The sequence below is a fragment of the Nesoenas mayeri genome (genome assembly GCF_963082525.1).
Source record: "Nesoenas mayeri genome assembly, chromosome: 30".
Lineage (NCBI taxonomy): Eukaryota > Metazoa > Chordata > Aves > Columbiformes > Columbidae > Nesoenas > Nesoenas mayeri.
The window spans coordinates 625,947-650,000 of record NC_137564.1 but is presented as its reverse complement, the minus strand read 5'-3'; the positions used below and the strand labels follow the sequence as shown (position 1 = coordinate 650,000).

The 24,054-nt window shown below is 66.8% G+C and overlaps 2 protein-coding genes across 2 annotated transcripts; both read left to right on the top strand.

Annotated features, from left to right (window-relative positions):
- Window positions 1–442: 442 nt before the first annotated feature.
- RORC (RAR related orphan receptor C) lies at window positions 443–18,177 on the top strand (the record flags this gene model as incomplete). The annotated part of the gene is made up of 10 exons (XM_080361099.1): window positions 443–719; window positions 6,912–6,997; window positions 8,659–8,800; window positions 11,032–11,355; window positions 13,549–13,670; window positions 13,762–13,894; window positions 15,880–15,987; window positions 16,061–16,171; window positions 17,531–17,640; window positions 17,879–18,177. The coding sequence occupies 10 exons, from the start codon at window positions 443–445 to the stop codon at window positions 18,047–18,049; spliced, it is 1,584 nt and encodes a 527-aa protein (XP_080217225.1). The 3' UTR covers window positions 18,050–18,177.
- A 923-nt stretch (window positions 18,178–19,100) lies between these two features.
- On the top strand, window positions 19,101–23,793 carry TDRKH (tudor and KH domain containing; the record flags this gene model as incomplete). Its single annotated transcript, XM_080361098.1, is given in 12 exon segments — window positions 19,101–19,224; window positions 20,414–20,520; window positions 20,597–20,786; window positions 21,504–21,643; window positions 21,718–21,934; window positions 22,199–22,446; window positions 22,449–22,624; window positions 22,790–22,854; window positions 23,069–23,220; window positions 23,292–23,408; window positions 23,508–23,604; window positions 23,711–23,793. Coding segments are annotated over 12 exon segments (1,701 nt in total). The 3' UTR covers window positions 23,779–23,793.
- Window positions 23,794–24,054: the final 261 nt, after the last annotated feature.

The window sequence follows — 24,054 nt, the reverse complement described above, 5'->3', positions numbered from 1 at the left end:
ATCCCGTGGCTGCACCCCAAATCCGGGCACGTCGGGGTGCCGGGGGGTCCCATACATCGGGGTGCTGGGGGGTGCTGCAGCTGCACCCCAAAGCCGCGCATATCGGGGTACTGGGGTTCACACACATCGGGGTACTGAGGGATCCCGCGGCTGCACCCCAAATCTGGGCATGTCGGGGGCTTTCACACATCGGGGTGCTGGGGGTCCTGCGGCTGCACCCCAAAGCGGGGCACATCGGGGTACCAGGGTGCCCCACACATCGGGGTGCTGGGGAGTCCTGCGGCTGCACCCCAAAGCTGGGCATGTCGGGGTGCTGAGGAGTCCTGTGGCTGCACCCCAAAGCGGGGCACGTTGGGTTGCTGGGGGGTCCCACACATTGGGGTGCTGAGGGGTCCCATGGGGCCGGGGGGTGTCAGACCCCCCCAGGGGTCCCGGGGCCGTGATGCCGGTGCCTGCCCGGACTCCTGGGTCCCCGCTCCGCTTCACCTGGGGTCACCGGGGTCACGAGGCGGGGGGGCACCCCCAGCCCGCCAGGTCCCCGCGCCGCCCCTCCGTGCCTCAGTTTCCCCCCCAGCTGCGCCGTGGAAAGTCGGAAATTTCCAGTGCGTGGGGCCGGGGGGGCAGGATGCCGGGGAGGGGGGGGGCAGGATGCCGGGGGGGCCCCTGCGCCCTTATAATGCTCGGCCGCGCCGCCCGCGCCGCCGCCGCCACCATGCGAGGTAGGACCTGGCACGGGGGCTGCGTGTGCGGGGGGACACGCGTGTGCGGGCGAGGGGGTGTGCGAGGCCGGGGGTGCGTGTGTGCAGGGGTGTGGGAGCACACACGGGTGTGCACACGCTTGTGCAGGGGTGTGGGAGCACCCTGGGTGTGCACATGGGTGTGCAGGGGTGTGGGACCACGCAGGGGTGTGCACACGCTTGTGCAGGGGTGTGGGTGCACACATGGGTGTGCACATGGATGTGCAGGGACGTGGGAGCACCCTGGGTGTGCACACACTTGTGCAGGGGTGTGGGAGCACACACAGGTGTGCACATGTGTGTGCAGGGGTGTGGGAGCACGCAGGGGTGTGCACACGCTTGTGCAGGAGTGTGGGAGCACCCTGGGTGTGCACATGTATGTGCAGGTGTGTGGGAGCACACACGGGTGTGCACACGCTTGTGCAGGGATGTGGGAGCATCCTGGGTGTGCACATGTGTGTGCAGGGGTGTGGGAGCACACATGGGTGTGCACATGTGTGTGCAGGAGTGTGGGAGCACACATGGGTGTGCACACACTTGTGCAGGGGTGTGGGAGCACCCTGGGTGTGCACACGCTTGTGCAGGGGCGTGGGAGCACGCAGTAGTGTGCACATGTGTGTGCAGGGGTGTGGGAGCACACACGGGTGTGCACATGTGTGTGCAGGAGTGTGGGAGCACACATGTGTGTGCACATGCTTGTGCAGGGGTGTGGGAGCATCCTGGGTGTGCACGCATGTGTGCTGGGGTGTGGGAGCACACACGGGTGTGTACACGCTTGTGCAAGGGTGTGGGAGCATCCTGGGCATGCACACATATGTGGGAGCATCCTGGGGGTGCACACACGTGTGCAGGGGTGCGGGAGCACGCACATGTGTGTGCAATCAGTGGGAGTGGACAGACGTGTGCAGGCATGTTGGAGCCTACAGGAGCGTGTGCGTGTGCAAGGGTTAGCGACCATATGTGTGCAAAGGTGGGGCCACACACAGATCTGTGCACATCTGCAAGCGTGCGTGAGCGTGTGTATGCATGCACACGCGTGGGCACAGCTGTGTGCTCGTGTGGGGTGGCCGGAGCGTGTTGCACTGTGCGTGCGGCAGCGTCACGCGTGTTCCAGAGCTCACGCAGGCGTGTTGGTGCAAGATAGAGCACGTTTGTGCGTGTCGAGGCATGTGCAGGCATGTTTTGGGGCACGTGCGTGACGAGGGTCACGTAACCGCGTGTGCATGCACAACAGGGTCTGCGCACGCGTGTGGTGCGTGCTGCTCCGCGCACACACGTGTTGCAGCATGTTGCTGTGCTGATGACATGTAGCTGCATGCACATGCGTGTCGTGGTGTGTGAACGTGCGGCGCGGCTTGTGCGGGTGTTGGACGTGGCTCTGGGTGTCTGTGCACAGGGTGTGATGTACACGCGTGTCAAGGGTTGTGCACATGTGTTGTGGGGCTGTGCACACACGTCATGGGCTGTGCATACACGTCATGGGCTGTGCATATGTGTTGTGGGGCTGTGCACACACGTCATGGGCTGTGCACATGTGTTGTGGGGCTGTGCACACGCATCACGGACTGTGCACACGCATCATGGGCTGTGCACACGTGTTGTGGGGCTGTGCACACACGTCATGGGCTGTGCACATGTGTTGTGGGGTTGTGCACACACGTCATGGGCTGTGCACACTCATCATGGGCTGTGCACATGTGTTGTGGAGCTGTGCACACACGTCATGGGCTGTGCACATTCATCATGGGCTGTGCACATGTGTTATGGAGCTGTGCACACACGTCATGGGCTGTGCACACGTATTGTGGGGCTGTGCACATGTGTTGTGGGGCTGTGCACACGCATCATGGGCTGTGCACACGGGTCGTGGCGCTTGCACGCACATCACGGGCTGTGCATGCATGTCCTGGGTCTTGCACGCGTGTTGCGGGACACGCAGGCATATTGTGGGCTGTACACGCATGTCGTGGGGCTCACACACATCGTGGGCTGTCCACGCGTGTCGTGGGGCACGCACGCACGTTGCAGATCTTGCACGCATGCTGCACGTCTTGCATGCGTGTTCTGGTGTGTCACCACACGTCCCGCGGTGCCGGGCAGCCCCGTTCCCCCCCTGGCTGTGTCTGCACGCCGGGGGTGCCCCCCAGCACCCATGGGTGCCCCTGCGCACCTGCGGCTCGGGCGCTCGCCCTTAGATGTGGTGGGGCCGGCAGCTGCGCGGGGCTGGCGCAGGTGACACCGGCGGGGACGTGGATGGGGACACGCAGGTGGCCCCACTCCCGCGCCACCCCCACCCACAGCCCCCCCTCCCAGCTCTGGGGAAACTGAGGCAGGGGTGGCAGCACCCCTGGGTGCTGGGCCAGGGTCCCCAGCGTGGCCCGGCGCGGTGGCCTGTGCCGTGACGTGTCACCCTGTGTCATGGCGTGCTTTGCCGTGACACCGCAGCGGGGGGGCCAGGAGCGCCCGGTTGTCCCCCCGCCCTTGGGTGGTGGGTGCTGATGGGTGCTGAGGGGTCCTCATGGGTGCTGGGGGGCGTTGGGTACCAGGGGGTGCTGGAGGGTGCTGGTGGGTGCTGGTGTGTACTGATGGGTGCTGGTGGGTACTGGGGTGTACTGGTGGATGCTGGTGGGTACTGGGGTGTACTGGTGGGTACTGGGGTGTACTGGTGGATTCTGAGGGGTGCTGGTGGGTGCTGGGAGTTGCTGATGGGTACTGGTGTGTACTGGTGCATCCTGGTGGGTGCTGGTGAGGATGTTGGGTACCACTAGGTGCTGGTCGGGCTGACGGGTACTGGTGTGTGCTGGTGGATGCTGGTGCATACTGGTGGAGGGTATCAGTGGGTACTGGGGGGTCTATTGGGTGCTGGTGAGGATTGGTGGGTACTGGTGGGTACTGGTGGGGATGTTTGGTACTGGTGGGGATGTTTGGTACTGGTGGGTACTGGTCGGGCTGATGGGTACTGGTGGGTACTGGTGCGTACTGGTGTGTGCTGGTGGCTCTGTTGGGTACTGGTGGGGCTGTTTGATACTGGTGTGTACTGGTGGGACTGTTTGATACTGGTGTGTACTGGTGGGGCTGTTGGGTGCTGCTGCATACTCGTGAGTACTGGTGCATCCTGGTGGGTGTTGGTCGGTGCTGGTGGATGCTGGTGCACACTGGTGGAGCTGGGGGGGTACCAGCGGGTACTGGGGGGGTCTATTGGGTGCTGGGGGGGGGCTGGTGAGGACCCGTGGGTACTGCTGGGTCTGTTGGGTACCAGTGTGTACTGGTGGGGCTGTTTGGTGCTGATGCGTACTAGTGTGTACTGGTGCATCCTGGTGGGGCTGTCGGGTACCACCGGGTGCTGGAGTGGCCGGGGGGTGCCGGGGGTGCCGGGGGTGCCCACATTGCTGCCGTTGGGTGCAGGGGGAGCTGTGGGGCTGGCGAGACCTCGCCGACCTCTGCCCGCCGGTTCCCGGCAGGAGCAGCACCCGAAAGCGGCGCTTCCTGGCAGCCGCCGGCGCCGCCGCCGTTGACTAATGCGGGTGCCGGGGGGGGCGCTGAGTCAACGCCCCGAATTCCCAGGGCCCCCCCTCTTTGCCGGCGCCGCCGCGGGGGTCCCCGGTGCCCGGTGCCGGATGCGCGGGCGGCCGCCGGGGCCCAAACTGGGGCAGGTGGAAAAAGCCGACGAAGCGGATTCGGGCGCGGGAGGAAGAGCTGCGGGCGCTTGTGCACGCGTGTGCACGCGTGTGCGGGCGTGAAGGAGCGTGTGCTGGTGTCCCGGAGCGTGGACGGGTGTGCCAGAGCGTGTTTTGCCGTGTGCAAGCACACGCGGGCACGTCCCAGCCAGTCCGAGCATCCCCAAGCGTGCAAGAGTGAGTGTGAGCGCACAAGCAAACGGGAGCGTGCACAAGCGCGTGTGAGCGTGTGCAGGCGCACACAGGCGTGCACAAGCGTCTATGAGTGTGCCCAGGCGTGTGTCACCCCCCCCGTGTCACCAACCCCCCATACATGCGGGTGTGCACAACGTGCAAGCCCCCGGACCCCGGCTCTGATGTCTCCTCTGGCTCTGCTGTGTCCCCCCCCTGCTCCGGTGTCTGTTGTGTCCCCCCCCCATCTCCAATGTCCCCTCTGGCTCTGCCGTGTCCCCCCCCAGCTCCAATGTCCCCTCTGGCTCTGCCGTGTCCCCCCCCAGCCCTGGTGTCCCCTCTGGCTCTGCCGTGTCCCCCCCAGCTCCAGTGTCCCCTCTGACTCTGCTTTGTCCCCCCCACTCCAGTGTCCCCTCTGACTCTGCCGTGTCCCCCCCATCTCCAGTGTCTATTGTGTCCCCCCCATCTCCAGTGTCCCCTCTGGCTCTGCTGTGTCCCCCCCATCTGCAGTGTCTATTATGTCCCCCCATCTCCAGTGTCTATTGTGTCCCCCCCACTCCAGTGTCTATCGTGTCCCCCCCACTCCAGTGTCCCCTCTGGCTCTGCCCCCCATCTCCAGTGTCTATTATGTCCCCCCCACTCCAGTATCTATCGTGTCCCCCCCATCTCCAGTGTCTATTATGTCCCCCCCACTCCAGTGTCTATCGTGTCCCCCCCACTCCAGTGTCCCCTCTGGCTCTGCTGTGTCCCCCCCATCTCCAGTGTCTGTTATGTCCCCCCCATCTCCCGTGTCTATTGTGTCCCCCCCACTCCAGTGTCCCCTCTGGCTCTGCCGTGTCCCCCCCATCTCCAGTGTCTGTTGTGTCCCCCCCACTCCAGTGTCTGTTGTGTCCCCCCCACTCCAGTGTCTATCGTGTCCCCCCCACTCCAGTGTCCCCTCTAGCTCTGCTGTGTCCCCCCCATCTCCAGTGTCTATTGTGTCCCCTCCATCTCCAGTGTCTATTATGTCCCCCCCACTCCAGTGTCTATTGTGTCCCCCCCACTCCAGTGTCCCCTCTGGCTCTGCCGTGTCCCCCCCAGCTCAGCCATTCCCCCACTCTGATGTCACCCCACATCCCCCTCCCCAGTGTCCCCATCCTTGGTGTCCCCCACCCCGTGTCCCCCTGCCCACCCAGCAGGCGCAGCAGTGCCACCCTGGTGCCACCCTGGTGCCATAGCGGTGTCACCCGGCTGTGCCGGGCCGTGCCGGGGCGGCGGGCGCCTTCCTGCGAGGTGGGGCCGTGTCCCAGTTGTGGCTTCGCCGGCGCTCGCTGCCGCTGTGGTTTTGGTGGCGTCCGGCTGGGCCCACCCTGGGGACACCTGGGGGGACCCTGAGCCCTGAAGGGGACATTGGAGCACATGGGTGGCACAGAGTCCGTGGGGACATGTGAGCCCATTGGTGGCATCTGGGTCCACAGGGGACAGCGATGCCCATAGGGTGCTGGTGACAACACAGGTGGTCCCAGAGGGGACATGGGGTCCCCGCATGGGGTGACACAGGAACCCCCATGGGGTGACATGTGAGGACATGGGGGACGTGAGTCTGCAGGGGACACGTGAGGCCCTGTGGGGACACGTAGATCCGTGAGGGACACGTGAGCCCGTGGGGGACACACAGTCCCATAGGGGACATGTAAACCCATAGAGGGCACGTGAGGCCATAGGGGACACACAGTCTTATAGGGGACATGTGAGCCCATAGGGGACACATGGATCCACAAAGAACATGTGAGCCCACAGGGGACACATGAGCCCATAGGGGACACCCAGTCCTATAGGGGACACGTGCGCCTATAGGGGACACGTGAGGCCATAGGGGACACATAGTCCTATAGGGGACACATGTACCCATAGGAGACACACAGTCCTATAGGGGACATGTGAACCCATAGGGGCAACATGGTCCTATAGGGAACGTGTGAGCCCATAGAGGACACGTGAGGCCGTAGGGGACACACAGTCCTATAGGGAATATGTGAACCCATAGGGGACACACAGTCCTATAGGGGACATGCGAGCCCAGAGGTGCCATATGAGCCCGTAGGGGACACGTGAGGCCATAGGTGCCACATGAGCCCATAGGGGACATGTGAGCCCACAGGGGACACCCAGTCCTATAGGGGACACGTGACCCCACAGAGGACACATGAGGCCACAGGGGACACAGGGCCCTATAGGGGACACAGGGCCCTATAGGGGACCCGTGAGCCCGGGATGAGCCTGTGATGCTGCAGGTGACACACACGTCCCTGGGGACCCCCGGTGTCCCCACGCTGTCCCCCCCCAGCCCACATTGAGGTGATCCCCTGCAAGATCTGCGGGGACAAATCCTCGGGGATCCACTACGGGGTCATCACCTGCGAGGGCTGCAAGGTGCCGGGGGGCTCTGGGGGTGCTGGGGGGCTGGGGGGGTGCTGGGGGGCTCTGAGGGGATACTGGGGGCTCTGGGGGTGCTGGGGGGCTCTGGGGGGATACTGGGGGATGCTGTGGGGCTCTGGGGTTGCTGGGGGCCTCTAGGGAGATACTGGGGGATTCTGGGGGGCTCTGGGGGTACTGGGGGGCTCTGGGGGAATACTGAGGGATGCCGTGGGGCTCTGGGGGTACTGGGGAGCTCTGGGGGTGCTGGGGGGCTCTGGGGGTGCTGGAGTGTTCTGGGGTTGCTGGAGGGCTCTAGGGAGATTCTGGGGGCTCTGGGGGTACTGGGGAGCTCTGGGGGTGCTGGGGGCTCTGAGGGTGCTGGGGGGCTCTGGGGGGATACTGAGGGATACTGGGGAGCTCTGAGGGTACTGGGGGGCTCTGGGGAGATACTGCATGATTCTAGGGGTGCTGGGGGATTCTGGGGGGATACTGGTGGGCTCTGGGGGTACCGAAGGGCTCTAGGGGGTGCCAGGGGGTGCTGGGGGTGTTGGGAGGTTCTGGGGGGCTCTGGGGGGCTCTGGGGATATCGGGGGATTCTGGGGGGGCTCTGAGGCTTCTAGGGGGTGCCAGGAGGTCCTAGGGGGCTCTGGGGATACTGGGGGGTCCTGGGGGAATCTGGGGGTGGCAGGGGGTGCTGGGGGTGTTGGGACTACTGGGGGGGGCTGGGGGGCTCTGGGGATGCTGGGGATATCGGGGGATTCTGGGGGTTACTGGGGGGCTCTGGGGAGATACTGGGGATACTGGGGGGGTGCTGGGGGCACCAAGGGGCTCTGAGAGGCCCTGGGGGGGTTCCAGTGCTCTGGGAGTTGGGGTGTCAGGGGGCTCTGGGGGGCACTGAAGGTTCTGGAGGGCACTGGAGAGCTCTGGGGGGCACTGGGGGTTCTGGGGGGCACTGGGGGGTTCTGTGGGGCACTGGGGGGCACTGGGGGGCACTGGAGGATTCTGGGGGGCACTAGGAAGATACTGGGGATACTGGGGGGGTGCTGGGGGTACCGAGGGGTTCTGAAAGGCCCTGGGGGGTTCCAGTGCTCTGGGAATTGAGGTGTCAGGGGGTTCTGGGGGGCACTGAAGGTTCTGGGGGGCACTGGGGGTTCTAGGGGGTTCTGGGGGACGCTGGAGGGCACTGGGGGCACTGGGAGGCACTGGAGGATTCTGGGGGGCTCTGGAGAGATACTGGGGATACTGGGGGGGTGCTGGGGGTACCGAGGGGCTCTGAGAGGCCCTGGGGGGTTCCAGTGCTCTGGGAGTTGGGGTGTCAGGGGGTTCTGGGGGGCACTGGGGGTTCTGGGGGGCACTGGAGGGCTCTGGGGGCACGGGGGGGCACTGGGGGGCTCTGGGGGCACTGGGGGGCACTGGGGGGGCACTGGGGGGCTCTGGGGGCACTGGGGGGTTCTAGGGGGCTCTGGGGGGCACTGGGGGTTCTGGGGGGCACTGGGGGCACTGGGGGGGCTCTGGGGGCACTGGGGGGTTCTGAGGGGCTCTGGGGGGCACTGGGGGGGCTCTGGGGGTTCTGGGGGGTTCTAGGGGGCTCTGGGGGGCACTGGAGGGCTCTGAGGGCACTGGGGGGCACTGGGGGGGCTCTGGGGGCGCTGGGGGTGCCGGTGACCCCCTCGCAGGGCTTTTTCCGGCGCAGCCAGCAGAGCCGCCCGCGCTTCACCTGCTCGCGGCAGCAGAACTGCCCCATCGACCGCGCCAGCCGCAACCGCTGCCAGCACTGCCGCCTGCAGAAGTGCCTGCGCCTCGGCATGTCCCGCGACGGTGCGGCACCCCAAACCCGAGCGTACCCCCAAACCCCAACCGGCACCCCCAAACCCCAACCGGCACCCCCAAACCCGGCTGCACCCCCAAACCCCAACCAGCACCCCCAAACCCGAGTGTACCCCCAAACCCCAACCGGCACCCCCAAACCCCAACCGGCACCCCCAAACCCGGCTGCACCCCCAAACCCCAACCAGCACCCCCAAACCCGAGTGTACCCCCAAACCCCAACCGGCACCCCCAAACCCCAACCGGCACCCCCAAACCCGGCTGGACCCCCAAATCCCCAACCGACACCTCCAAACCCCAACTGGCACCCCCAAACCCGAGTGTACCCCCAAACCCCAACCGGCACCCCCAAACCCCAACCGGCACCCCCAAACCCGGCTGCACCCCCAAACCCCAATCAGCACCCCCAAACCCGAGTGTACCCCCAAACCCCAACCGGCACCCCCAAACTCCAACTGGCACCCCCAAACCCTACTGTACTCCCAAACACCAACCGGCACCCCCAAACCCGGCTGTACCCCAAACCCCAACCGGCACCTCCAAACCCGGCTGTACCCCCAAACCCCCAACCGGCATCCCCCAAACCCTACTGTACTCCCAAACACCAACCGGCACCCCCAAACCCGGCTGGACCCCCAAAACCCAACCGGCACCCCCAAATCCCTGCTGTACTCCCAAACCCCAACCTGCACCCCCAAACCCGGCTGTACCCCCAAACCCCAACCGGCACCCCCAAACCCTGCTGCACTCCCAAACCCCAATCGGCACCCCCAAACCCTGCTGTACCCCTCCCCGCCCCTCCAAACCCGAGTGTACCCCCAAACCCAGGTGTACACCAATCTCACAGCTGGGTGCCCCCAAGCCCACACCCGGGTGCACCCCCCTCCCCAAACCTGGGTGCACCCCAACCCCAGACCTGGGTGTACTCCCTCCCCAAACCTGGGTGCACCCCCGTCCCCAAACCTGGGTGCACCCCCAAACCCGAGTGCACCCTGTCCCCAAACCTGGGTGCACCCCCAAACCTGGGTGCACCCCCAAACCCGGCTGCACCCCCTCCCCAAACTCAGGTGCACCCCAACCCCAGACCTGGGTGCACCCCCTCCCCAAACCCGGGTGCACCCCAACCCCAAACCTGGGTGCACCCCAACCCCAGACCTGGGTGCACCCCCTCCCCAAACTCAGGTGCACCCCAACCCCAGACCTGGGTGCACGCCCAGACCTGGGTGCACCCCAACCCCAAACCTGGGTGCACCTCCTCCCCAAACCCGGCTGCACCCCCTCCCCAAACGCAGGTGCACCCCAACCCCAGACCTGGGTGCACCCCGTCCCCAAACCTGGATGCACACCTCTCCCCAAACCCAGGTGCACCCCAACCCCAAACCTGGGTGCACCCCCAAACCCGGGTGCACCCTGTCCCCAAACCTGGGTGCACCCCCAAACCTGGGTGCACCCCCAAACCCGGCTGCACCCCCTCCCCAAACTCAGGTGCACCCCAACCCCAGACCTGGGTGCACCCCCTCCCCAAACCCGGGTGCACCCCAACCCCAAACCTGGGTGCACCCCAACCCCAGACCTGGGTGCACCCCCTCCCCAAACCCAGGTGCACCCCCTCCCCAGACCTGGGTGCACGCCCAGACCTGGGTGCACCCCAACCCCAGACCTGGGTGCACCCCCTCCCCAAACCCGGGTGCACCCCAACTCCAAACCTGGGTGCACCCCAACCCCAGACCTGGGTGCACCCCCTCCCCAAACCCAGGTGCACCCCAACCTCAGACCTGGGTGCACCCCCAGACCTGGGTGCACCCCGTCCCCAAACCTGGGTGCACCCCCAAACCCGGGTGCACCCCAACCCCAGACCTGGGTGCACCCCCTCCCCAAACCTGGGTGCACCCCCAGACCTGGGTGCACCCCCAGACCTGAGTGCACCCCGTCCCCAAACCCGGGCGCACCCCACCCCAGCCCCGCCCTCACCCCGTCCCCTCCCGCCCGTCCCCCCCGTGGCTGTGGCCTCTTGGGGACACGGGACGTCCCGGGGGGGGCCCCGGTGTCCCCGGGGAGGAAGCGCCGGGGCGGGGGCCACACGCGTGGGGCCGGAAAGCCCCGCTTGCCACCGCTATGTAGGTCGCGGGGAGCCCGTCCCACGAGTGGGGCCGTCCCACGCGTGTGACACACGTGTCCCCGGTGCCACCAACTGTCCCCGGTGTCACCCACTGTCCCCGCAGCCGTCAAGTTCGGCCGCATGTCCAAGAAGCAGCGGGACCGGCTGCACGCCGAGGTGCAGCAGCAGCTGCAGCAGCGGGTGGCCGAGGGGACACCCGGTGTCACCGCGGGGGTGACGGGGACACGGGGACACCCGCTGACCCCCAGCAGCACCCCGGGGTGCCCCGGCACCCACCACGGTGGGACGGACGAAAGGACGGGGCCCGCGGTGCAGCCGGAGGGGACAAGGGGGGGTCCGGATGGGGACAGGGATGGGGACAGTCCCCACTTCTACCCACACCCCAGTGCCAGCAGCGTCCTGGAGTCATCTGTGTCCTCTGAGATCGGTGAGTGATGGGTGACATGTCACCCGTGGGTGCTGGGGGTGGTGGCACCTGGATCTGCCATGCATAGGTGCTGCATGGTGGCACCTGGCTCTGTCACCCATAGGCGGTGACACCTGGATCTGCCACCCATAGGTGCTGCATAGTGGCACCTGGCTCTGTCACCTGTGGGTGCTGGGTGGTGGCACTTGGCTCTGTCAGCCGTGGGTGGTGGCACCTGGATCCATCCCCCATGGATGCTGGGTGGTGGCACCTGGCTCTGTCACCCGTGGGTGCTGGGTGGTGTCACCTGGCTCTGTCACCCATAGGTGCTCAGTGCTGGTGGCACTTGGCTCTGTCACCCGTGGGTGGTGGCACCTGGATCCATCCCCCATGGGTGCCAGGTGGTGGCACCTGGCTCTGTCACCCATAGGTGCTCAGTGCTGGTGGCACATGGTTTTGTCACCTATGGGTGCTCAGTGCTGGTGGCACCTGGCTCTGTCACCTGTGGGTGCTGGGTGGTGGCACTTGGCTCTGTCAGCCGTGGGTGGTGGCACCTGGATCCATCCCCCATGGATGCTGGGTGGTGGCACCTGGCTCTGTCACCCGTGGGTGCTGGGTGGTGTCACCTGGCTCTGTCACCCATAGGTGCTCACTGCTGGTGGCACTTGGCTCTGTCACCTGTGGGCGCTGGGTGGTGGCACTTGGCTCTGTCACCCGTGGGTGGTGGCACCTGGATCCATCCCCCATGGGTGCCGGGTGGTGGCACCTGGCTCTGTCACCCATAGGTGCTCACTGCTGGTGGCACATGGTTTTGTCACCTATGGGTGCTCAGTGCTGGTGGCACCTGGCTCTGTCACCTGTGGGTGCTGGGGGATGGCACTTGGCTCTGTCACCCGTGGGTGGTGGCACCTGGATCCATCCCCCATGGATGCTGGGTGGTGGCACCTGGCTCTGTCACCCGTGGGTGCTGGGTGGTGTCACCTGGCTCTGTCACCCATAGGTGCTCACTGCTGGTGGCACTTGGCTCTGTCACCTGTAGGTGCTGGGTGGTGGCACTTGGCTCTGTCACCCATGGGTGGTGGCACCTGGATCCATCACCCATGGGTGCTGGGTGGTGGCACTTGGCTCTGTCACCCATGGGTGGTGGCACCTGGATCCATCCCCCATGGGTGCTGGGTGGTGGCACCTGGCTCTGTCACCCATAGGTGCTCACTGCTGGTGGCACATGGTTTTGTCACCTATGGGTGCTCAGTGCTGGTGGCACCTGGCTCTGTTACCCATAGGTGCTCAGTGCTGGTGTCACCTGGCTCTGTCACCTGTGGGTGCTGGGGGATGGCACTTGGCTCTGTCACCCGTGGGTGGTGGCACCTGGATCCATCCCCCATGGATGCTGGGTGGTGGCACCTGGCTCTGTCACCCGTGGGTGCTGGGTGGTGTCACCTGGCTCTGTCACCCATAGGTGCTCAGTGCTGGTGGCACTTGGCTCTGTCACCTGTGGGCGCTGGGTGGTGGCACTTGGCTCTGTCACCCGTGGGTGGTGGCACCTGGATCCATCCCCCATGGGTGCCGGGTGGTGGCACTTGGCTCTGTCACCCATAGGTGCTCAGTGCTGGTGGCACTTGGCTCTGTCACCCGTGGGCACTGGGTGGTGTCACCTGGCTCTGTCACCCATAGGTGCTCAGTGCTGGTGACACATGGTTTTGTCACCCGTGGGTGCTGGGTGGTGTCACCTGGCTCTGTCACCCATAGGTGCTCAGTGCTGGTGGCACTTGGCTCTGTCAACTGTGGGTGCTGGGTGGTGGCACTTGGCTCTGTCACCCATAGGTGGTGGCACCTGGATCCATCCCCCATGGGTGCCGGGTGGTGGCACCTGGCTCTGTCACCTATGGGTGCTCAGTGCTGGTGGCACTTGACTCTGTCACCTGTGGGCGCTGGGTGGTATCACCTGGCTCTGTCACCCATGGGTGGTGGCACCTGGATCCATCCCCCATGGGTGCTGGGTGGTGGCACTTGGCTCTGTCACCCGTGGGTGGTGGCACCTGGATCCATCCCCCATGGATGCTGGGTGGTGGCACCTGGCTCTGTCACCCGTGGGTGCTGGGTGGAGGCACCTGTCTCTGTCACCCGTGGGTGCTGTGTGCCGGTGGCTCCTTACCCGTTGTGTCCACGGCCTCGTCCCACTCACCGTGTCCCTGTGTCCCCGTGTCCCCGCAGAGCAGCTGACGCAGAACGTGCTGGCGTCGCACCGCGCCACGTGCCAGCCGGGCGCCGAGGACCTGCGGCTGCGCCGCGGCGACACCTTCACCCGCGAGGAGGTCAGCGCCTACCAGCGGCAGGTGAGGCGGGCGCCGCGAGGGGACCGGGGTGTCCCCAGAGGCCATGGGGACACCACAGTGGGGACACAATGGGGACACGGGGGTCGCGCAGCCGGCGGCGGAGATGTGGCAGCGCTGCGCCGGGCGCATCACCGAGGCCGTGCAGCACGTGGTGGAGTTTGCCAAGCGCCTGCGCGGCTTCATGGAGCTGAGCCAGCACGACCAGATCGTCCTGCTCAAGGCGGGTATGGCCTGTCCCCAAGCTGGGGACATCACCGCGTCCCTGTCCCCAAGCTGGGGACATCACCGCGTCCCTGTGCCCAACCCCAGGGTCATCACTGCGTCCCCGTGCCCAACCTGGGGACATCACTGTGTCCCTGTGACCAACCCCAGGGTCACCACTGCGTCCCTGTCCCCAACCTGGGGACATCACCGCGTCCCTGTGCCCAACCCCAGGGTCACCACTGCGCCCCTGTCCCCAAGCTGGGGACATCACCGCGTCCCTGTGCCCAACCCCAGGGTCATCACTGCGTCCCCGTGCCCAACCTGGGGACATCACCGCGTCCCTGTGCCCAACCCCAGGGTCACCACTGCGCCCCTGTCCCCAACCTGGGGACATCACTGTGTCCCTGTCCCCAACCTGGGGACATCACCGCATCCCTGTGCCCAATCCCAGGGTCACCACTGTGTCCCCGTCCCCAACCTGGGGACATCACTGTACCCCTGTGACCAACCCCAGGGTCACCACTGCGTCCCTGTCCCCAAGCTGGGGACATCACTGTACCCCTGTGCCCAACCCCAGGGTCACCACTGCGTCCCCGTCCCCAAGCTGGGGACATCACCGTGTCCCTGTCCCCAGCCCCGGGGTCACCACTGCGCCCCTGTCCCCAACCTGGGGACATCACCGCATCCCCGTCTCCATCCCCACAGTCCCTTCTGCCTCCATCTCCCCAGCCCTGGTGTCCCCAGGGGCCACTCCAGCCCTATTGGGGAGGTGAGACTCCCATGGGTCCCACCGGGGAGGTGACAGTTCCCAAGGGGCCACTCCAGCCCCATTGGGGAGGTGACAGTCCCGTGGGTCCCACTGGGCAGGTGACAGTCCCCAAGGGGCCACTCCAACCTCCCTGTGGAGGTGACAGTCCCATGGGTCCCACTGGGGAGGTGACAGTCCCCAAGGGCCGCTCCAGCCCCATTGTGGAGGTGACAGTCCCACCGGGGAGGTGACAGTCCCCAGGGGCCACTCCAACCTCACTGTGGAGGTGACAGTCCCATGGGTCCCACTGGGCAGGTGACAGTCCTCAAGGGCCGCTCCAACCTCACTGTGGAGGTGACAGTCCCATGGGTCCCACTGGGGAGGTGACAATCCCCAAGGGGCCACTCCAACCTCACTGGGGAGGTGACAGTCCTATGGGTCCCACCCGGGAGGTGACAGTCCCCAAGGGCCACTCCAACCTCACTGGGGAGGTGACAGTCCCATGGGTCTCACTGAGGAGGTGACAGTCCCCAAGGGCCACTCCAGCCCCATTGTGGAGGTGACAGTCCCACCAGGGAGGTGACAGTCCCCAAGGGCCACTCCAACCTCACTGTGGAGGTGACAGTCCTGTGGGTCCCACCCGGGAGGTGACAGTCCCCAAGGGCCACTCCAACCTCACTGGGGAGGTGACAGTCCCATGGGTCTCACTGAGGAGGTGACAGTCCCCAAGGGCCACTCCAGCCCCATTGTGGAGGTGACAGTCCCACCAGGGAGGTGACAGTCCCCAAGGGCCACTCCAACCTCCCTGTGGAGGTGACAGTCCCATGGGTCCCACCGGGGAGGTGACAATCCCCAAGGGGCCACTCCAACCTCACTGGGGAGGTGACAGTCCCATGGGTCTCACTGGAGAGGTGACAGTCCCCAAGGGCCACTCCAACCTCCCTGTGGAGGCGACAGTCCCATGGGTCCCACTGGGGAGGTGACAGTCCCCAAGGGCCACTCCAGCCCCATTGCGGAGGTGACAGTTCCCAAGGGCCACTCCAACCTCACTGTGGAGGTGACAGTCCCACGGGTCCCACTGGGGAGGTGACAGTCCCCAAGGGGCCACTCCAACCTCACTGTGGAGGTAACAGTCCCACGGGTCCCACTGGGGAGGTGACAGCCCCCAGTGCTGGTGCCGCGGGGGCACCATCCCACCCCCACGCCGCGTCACCGCGTGTCCCCGGTGCCACCCGCGTGTCCCCGCGGCGGCGGCAGGTGCCATGGAGGTGGTGCTGGTGCGCATGTGCCGAGCCTTCGACGCCGAGACCCGCACCGTGTTCTTCGAGGGCAAGTACGCCGGCGCCGAGCTCTTCCGAGCCCTGGGTAGGGCTGGGGACACGGGGGGGGACACAGGGGACACGGGGAGGGGACACGGGGTGACCGGGGCTCCCCCCAGGGTGCCACGAGCTGGTCGGCTCCATCTTCGACTTCGCCCAGAGCCTCAGCGCCCTGCGCTTCTCGGAGAGCGAGGTGGCCTTCGTCAGCGCCCTCGTCCTCGTCAACGCCAGTGAGGGACCCCCGGGCCTCGGGTTCCAGTGTCCCTGTCCCCACATGGTGGCCCTGTCCGCACATGGTGTCCCTGTCCCCACATGGTGGCCCTGTCCGCATGTGGTGTCCCTGTCCCTGTCCCTGTCCTTGTTCCCGTCCCCACACAGTGTCCCCGTCCCCACACAGTGTCCCTGTCCCCACACAGTGTCCCCGTCCCCATGTGCGCTGTCCCCGTCCCCACACAGTGTCCCCGTCCCCACACAGTGTCCCTGTCCCCACATGGTGTCCCTGTCCTTGTCCCTATCCCCACATAGTGTCCCTGTCCCCACGTGGTGTCCCTGTCCCTGTCCCCACACAGTGTCCCTGTCCCCACACAGTGTCTCTGTCCCCACATGGTGTCCCTGTCCCCATGCAGTGTCCCTGTCCCCAGTGTCCCTGTCCCCACACAGTGTCCCTGTCATTGTCCCTGTCCCCACACAGTGTCCCTGTCCCCATGCAGTGTCCCTGTCCCCAGTGTCCCTGTCCCCACAGTGTCCCTGTCACCACGCGGTGTCCCTGTCCCCAGTGTCCCTGTCCCCACACAGTGTCCCTGTCATTGTCCCTGTCCCCACACAGTGTCCCTGTCCCCACATGGTGTCCCTGTCCCCATGCAGTGTCCCGATCCCCAGTGTCCCTGTCCCCACACAGTGTCCCTGTCCCCATGCGGTGTCCCTGTCCCCAGTATCCATGTCCCCATGTAGTGTTTCCCTGTCCCCACACAGTGTCCCTGTCCCACACGGTATCCCTGTCTCTGTCCCTGTCCCACGTGGTGTCCCCGTCCCTGTCCCCACGCGATGCCCCTGTCCCACGCGATGTCCCTGTCCCACGCGGTGTCCCTGTCCCATGCGGTGTCCCTATCCCATGTGGTGTCCCTGTCCCCATGCGATTTCTCTGTCCCTGTCCCTGTCCCACGTGGTGTCCCCATCCCTGTCCCCACGCGATGCCCCTGTCCCACGTGGTGTCCCTGTCCCTGTCCCCACGCAGTGTCCCTGTCCCACGCGGTGTCCCTGTCCCCATGCGATGTCTCTGTCCCTGTCCCCACGCAGTGTCCCTGTCCCTGTCCCCACGCAATGCCCCTGTCCCACGCGATGTCCCTGGCCCCATGCGATGTCCCTGTCCCTGTCCCCACACGGTGTCCCTGTCCCACGCGGTGTCCCTGTCCCCATGCGATGTCTCTGTCTCTGTCCCTGTCCCCACGCGGTGTCCCTGTCCCACACGGTGTCCCTGTCCCTGTCCCCACGCAATGCCCCTGTCCCACGTGGTGTCCCTGGCCCCATGCGATGTCCCTGTCCCTGTCCCCACACGGTGTCCCTGTCCCACGCGGTGTCCCTGTCCCCAGGCCGGCCATGGCTGCAGGAGCAGGGGAAGGTGGCCCGGCTGCAGGGACATCTGGACGTCGCCTTCCGGCTGCTGCTGCGCCGGACGCAGCGCGAGGGGCTGCTGGCCAGGGTGGGCATTGTCACCATGTCCCCCGTCTGCGTGACACGTGTGTCCCCTCCGTGAGTGACATGCGTGTCCCTTCTCTCTGCGTGTGTTACACATGTGTCCCTTCCACGCACGCAACGCGTGTCCCCTTTGTGTGCGTGTGTCACCACCTCCTTGGCGCGCGTGGTGTGTGTCCCTGCGTGGTGTTGCGTGACAAGCGTGTGCACGGTGCGTGTCCCCTGCATGTGGCTGCGTGTGACAGGCGTGTCCCCAGCAGTTGCCGCCGCGGGGGCGGCTGCGGGCGCTGTGCTGGCAGCACATACAGCAGCTGGGGACGTTCCTGCGCCAGCACCCCGGGGTGCCCCCCGCCGCCTTCCCCCCGCTCTACCGCGAGCTCTTCGTCCCCGACGTCGACACCGGTGCCACACGCTGACCCCCCGGACGCCTGGGTCCTCGCCCTGACACCCCCCTGCCTACTGTTCACCTGTGGCTGGGGACAGGGGGGTGGCACCCATGGGTGCTCCCGTGGCTGGGGAGCACCCGGAGGGGTCTGGCGCTCAGTGATGGTCTGTCACCTGGTGACACTGTCACCCAAAGGGGCTTTGTCACCTGGTGATGCTCTGTCACATGAGGAGGATCTGTCGCCCGGGGGTCCCCATCACCTGGGGGTGTCCCCTCCCTTGGGGACGATCCCTCACCCACGGGGGGGCGCCCCGGCACTGGGGGCGCCCCAACCCCGTTCTGAGTGGAATAAAGGCGTTTTGGGGAACAGTGTGTCCGTGGGCTTCGTCACGGCGGGAACAGCGGCGTAGGGGGGGCACTGGGTGACAGTGAGTGGCCCGGGCTGGCGGGGTGACACCGAGTGGCCCCGTCCCACCTCCCGGGACCCCACGGCCACGCCACGTGGTGGGTTACGGGGCGCCCCGTCCCCCCGGCTCTACGGGACCCCGCGCCTGTCACTCACAGCTCAGGGCGGGGCCGAGACGCTCTGCTGCGCGCTGATTGGCTCTAGCCGTCCTCCGCGCTCAGCCGATTAGTCGCTTTATTCCCAGGCCGGCGCTTTGCCCCGCCCCCTCTCCCCTCTCGTCCCTCCTCCTCTCGCTGATTGGCCACCTCGGCTTCGGCGCTGATTGGTGGGAGGGGGAGGAGCGGCGCTCTGGTTGGAGGGCGGTGGAAGGGGGCGGGGCCGGCGGCGGGCGGGCGCATGAGGCGGCGGCGGCGCGACGGGCGCGGAGCTGCGGGACGAGGCCGGAACGGGTCCGGGCCGGGGTCCCGCAGGTACCGCAGGGCCGCTGCTCACCCGCCGCGGCAGCTCCGCTTCCGGGCTCCATGTGGCACCGGGACTGAGGGGGCGCGGGTGGCAGAGCCCTCAGCGGGCGGGAGGAGCTGAGGGGGAGCGGAGGCTGCGCCAGGCGGGGGGGCTCGGTCTGAGGGCCAGGGGCAGGCTCCCGGTAACGGCGCCGGTGCCTCAGCCCACGGCTGCGATGGCGGCGGAGCGGGGACACTGGAGCAGCCTGACACTGCTGCAGAAAACCGCCCTGGTGCTGGGGATCCCGGCCGGGGCCACCGTCCTCTACATCCTGTACCGGCGGTACCGGGAGAGCCGAGGTGGGTGTCGCAGCCCCCGTGTCCCTCCCGGTCCCCCGTGTCCCTCCCGGTCCCCCGTGTCCCTCCCGGTACCCCCTGTCCTTTCCAGGCCCTCCCGCATCCCTCCCCTTACGTTTGGCAGTGCCGAGGTGCTCAGGTCCCCACCCGGGTCCCCCTTTGGTTCCCTCAGGGTCCCGGGTCCCCCTTTGGTTCCCTCAGGGTCCCGGGTCCCCCTTTGGTTCCCTCAGGGTCCCGGGTCCCCCTTTGGTTCCCTCAGGGTCCCTTGTCCCCCCCTTCCCGGGTCCCCCTTTGGTTCCCTCAGGGTCCCTTGTCCCCCCCTTCCCGGGTCCCCCTTTGGTTCCCTCAGGGTCCCTTGTCCCCCGCTTCCCGGGTCCCCCTTTGGTTCCCTCAGGGTCCCTTGTCCCCCCCTTCCCGGGTCCCCCTTTGGTTCCCTCAGGGTCCCTTGTCCCCCCCTTCCCGGGTCCCCCTTTGGTTCCCTCAGGGTCCCTTGTCCCCCCCTTCCCGGGTCCCCCTTTGGTTCCCTCAGGGTCCCTTGTCCCCCGCTTCCCGGGTCCCCCTTTGGTTCCCTCAGGGTCCCTTGTCCCCCCCTTCCCGGGTCCCCCTTTGGTTCCCTCAGGGTCCCTTGTCCCCCCCTTCCCGGGTCCCCCTTTGGTTCCCTCAGGGTCCCTTGTCCCCCCCTTCCCGGGTCCCCCTTTGGTTCCCTCAGGGTCCCTTGTCCCCCCCTTCCCGGGTCCCCCTTTGGTTCCCTCAGGGTCCCTTGTCCCCCCCTTCCCGGGTCCCCCTTTGGTTCCCTCAGGGTCCCTTGTCCCCCCCTTCCCGGGTCCCCCTTTGGTTCCCTCAGGGTCCCTTGTCCCCCCCTTCCCGGGTCCCCCTTTGGTTCCCTCAGGGTCCCTTGTCCCCCCCTTCCCGGGTCCCCCTTTGGTTCCCTCAGGGTCCCGTGTCCCCCTCTCCCGGGTCCCCCTTTGGTTCCCTCAGGGTCCCGTGTCCCCCCCACTCCTGGGTCCCCCTTTGGTTCCCTCAGGGTCCCCCTTGCATTCCCCCCTGGGTCCCTTTAGGGTCCCCCCTGTGTCACTTCAGGCTCCCCCCGTGCTCCCTCCCCAGTCCCGGGGCAGCTTCTGGAGCAGCTTTACCCATTCACCGGGGCTGTTTCTGCCTCCCCCTGGTGCCTCACGCCGCTGTGGTCCCACAGAGGAGAGACTGACGTTTGTGGGGGACAAGGAGCTGGAGATCGAGATGCGGGTGCCCCGGGCGGCCATGAAATCCATCATCGGGCGGAAAGGAGCCACCATCAAAAAGGTGAGGGACACTGGGAGGGCCGAGCTCACCGAGCCCCCCGGTAAATGGCTCATCCTCCGCTTCCCGGTGCCCACAGCTGAGCCAGGAGACCGGTGCCCGCATCACGGTGGAGGAAGAGGAGGGTGAGGAGGAGACGGTGCTGCTCATCGCAGGCTCTCCCGCCCAGGTGTGCCGCGCCAAAGCCGCCGTGCACCGCATCGTGACGGAGAGCGCGCCGGTGACCGAGCAGCTCTGCGTGCCCCAGCGCGCCGTGGGACGGATCATCGGTACCTCACCCCCCCGTGGGGGTTGCAAATGGACCCACTTGGTGGCAGAATCGCTGCCGAAAGCACCGGAGTGCGGTGGGAGGGGGGTGCTGCCTCCTGCTCTGTATCCCTGGGGACCCCAGTTACCCCACCAGGGCCCCTCCCGGATGCCCGGGTCCTCCCCGGGATGCCTGGGTCCACTTGGGTTGGGGGCACCTCAGATGTCTGGATCCCCTGTGTCAGCCCCCAGGGGACCCAGGCATCCGGGCCCCCCTGCTTTCCCCTCACAAAGGACACAATTTTGGGGACCTGCCCCCCCCACCCCACTCCCCGACCACCTGGGGGACCCAGGCATCCGGGCCCCCCCACTTTCCCCCCACAAAGGACACAATTTTGGGGACCTGCCCGCCCCCCCCGACTCCCCGACCGCCTGGGGGACCCAGGCATCCGGCCCCCCCACTTTCCCCCCATGAAGGGCACAATTTTGGGGACCTGACCACCTGGGGGGGACCCAGGTGTCTGGGCACAGCTGGGCCTCCTCCATGGCTAATTAGAGCTCATTAATGGCAGCTGCTAATGAGTGTCGTGCTGATACCTGGAGAGGGGTGAGACCTGAATCCCTGGGTGCCCTACTGATCCCCATCCCCCGCCAAGAGAACCCAGGCGTCCGGGGAAAGAAACGAGAGAAACCCCCCGATTTCCTTCATGTATTTTAATTAATCTGATTGCATCCCGCAGGCCGGGGGGGCGAGACAGTGCGCGGCATCTGCCGCAGCTCGGGGGCCCGCGTGCTGTGCGAGCGCCAGGGCGACACCGTCCCGGGCCCCGTCAGGGTCGTGCAGCTCTCGGGGACGCGCGCGGAGGTGGCGGCCGCCAAGGTGAGCGGGACCCCGAGGTCATGGGGGGCGTCCTGGCGCCCCCAACCCACCGTTTGCCTCTTCCACCCCACCAGAAGCTCATCCTGGAGAAGCTGATGGAGGACGTCGCTCTCCACAAGGAGCTGGTGGTGGCCGCCCCGCGCTGCCCCGGCAAACAGCCGCTGGGCCGCCGGCGAGACCGGGAGCCGCTGCCCGATGGGGAGGAGGAGGATGAAGGGGACACGTCCTGGGCTGAAGGCTCCAAACTGCACCAGGATGAGGATGAGGAGCTGGCGGTGCCGAAATTTGAGGGTAAGAGACGGCATTTGCTTTTTTGTGGTGAAATATAACCAGGGGACAAGCGGAGGGTTGGGGACGCTTGAGTGGTGCTGGGTCACCCCGGGGCTGCTTGTGGCTTTGTCACCCTCCTCATGCGCCGGGTGTTGCGGTTACCGGGTGGGACGGCTCAGCCGGAGCCGTTTGTCCTATAGTCGCCCCGAGTGGTGTCTCCATCAGCGGGATGGGGATTCGGGGCTCCCTGGGCCGCCCCCCCAGCTCTCACCACCCCTCCTGCAGTTCCCAGCCCCGATTTGGTCCCCGTGCCCCCCGAGCCCCTGCAGGTTTTCGTCTCGGCGGCCGAAAGCCCCGCGCGGTTCTGGGTGCAGCTGGTGGGGCGGCGCAACCTGCGGCTGGACCGGCTCCGCGCTGACATGCGCCGGCACTACCGGAGCGGCGGCCGCACGGTGAGATCCCCGGGGCGCCGTCCCCGTCCCCCCTTGCTCCCTGCAGCCATCGCGGGGGTGTCACCTGCTCTGTCCCCCCCGCCCAGGCTGAGCTTTTGACGGTCCAAGCCGGGGACATCGTGGCCGCTCCGTCCCCGGACGGCGGCGAGTGGCACCGGGCACGTGTGCTGGGCGTGCGGGGGGACGGCAGCGTGGGGCTGCACTACGTGGATTTCGGGGACAACGGGGATGCCCCCCCTGAGGCGCTGCGGGCCCTGCGGTGAGCGCGGGTGTCACCAGGAGGTGGGGACAGCGTTTTGGTGTCCCCAGGGGAGGCTGGCGGTGGGGAGGGGGCTCACAGCTGCAGAACAAGGTGGGGAATTCGGTGTTTGGGGGGCTAGGGGGGGCTGTGTCACCGCGTCACCGCGCTCTGTGCCCCCACCAGGAGTGACTTCCTCAGCCTGCCCTTCCAAGCCATCGAGTGCAGCCTGGCCGGGATCAAGCCTGCTGGTGAGTTAGGGGGGGCTACATCTTTGTGTCCCCTCTCTGGGGGGTGACACCCAGTGTCCCTCCCCCAGGGGGGTGTCACCTCATGTCTCCCACATTTAAAATGGGGCATCGGGGGGTCCCGTCTTTCCCTGGGGATGTTTAAACCCCCAGGGATGCAGCCCAGTGACCCCACGGCGTGTGTCCCTGTGTGGGGGTCCCGTTGTCCCCCCGGCAGGTGACACGTGGGACGAGGCAGCGCTGGCCGCGTTCCGGCGCCTGACGCACTGCGCCCGCTGCACGCCGGTGCTGGCCACCGTCACCAGTTACTCGCAGTCCGGGCTCTGCCCCCGGCCCAGCGTGCGGCTCTTCGGGCTCCACCACAACCAGGTGACCCCGGCGTCCCCGTGTCCCCTCCCCATGTCCCCATGACCCCCCCGTTACCCTCTCTGCTCCCGCAGAGCCTGGATGTGGCCATGGAGCTGGTGCGGTTGGGCCACGCTGTGCCTTGTCCCCAAGAGGGTCCTGGGGGGGACGGGCCCCCCCGGCCGGTACCGGGAGCCGCGGTGGAGACACCGGTGAGTGGAGATGGGCTGGGGGGGGGTGGACGAGGCTCTGGAGGGGGGTGGTGCCTGAGGATCGGTGTCACCCCGGTGTCACCCGGTGTCACCGTGCAGGAGCCCGTCACCGCCGCCTCCCTCGAGAGCCTCTTGTTGGAGCCTCAGCACAGCCCCAGCGAGACCCCCCGCACCCCATCCTGCCTCAGCCTGTCCGGTAAGCACAGGCACCGGCTGGGAACGGCCCCGGTGGCACCGCTAACGTGCTCGGTGACACCGGTACCGCGTTCCCCAGCCACCCCTTTCCCACTGTCTCTCTACAGACGGTGCGTCCAGCGGCAGCGAGGATGGTGATGGTGACGGTGATGTGACAGAGCTGAGGTCATCATGACGCCCCCGTTACCGGCCCGGTCTCCTCTGGAGCTCCCGGTCTCCCCTGTTCCCCCCGGTTGCCGTTGGTTTGGTTTTGCCCCAGCCCTGTTTTGCGGCGAAGGGAGAAGAACCGCTTTGTTGTTAATAAAATTGAAGGTTTTGGAGCTCCCGCTTGTTCCCCTGTGTTTTGGGGGAATCCAGGGCACCGGTGTGGTGGGGAGTTGGGCTAACGGGGAACACCGGGCGCAGGCGCGCAGCAGGGCAGCCCCCGGTGGGGTCCTCGGGCGCCGGTGCA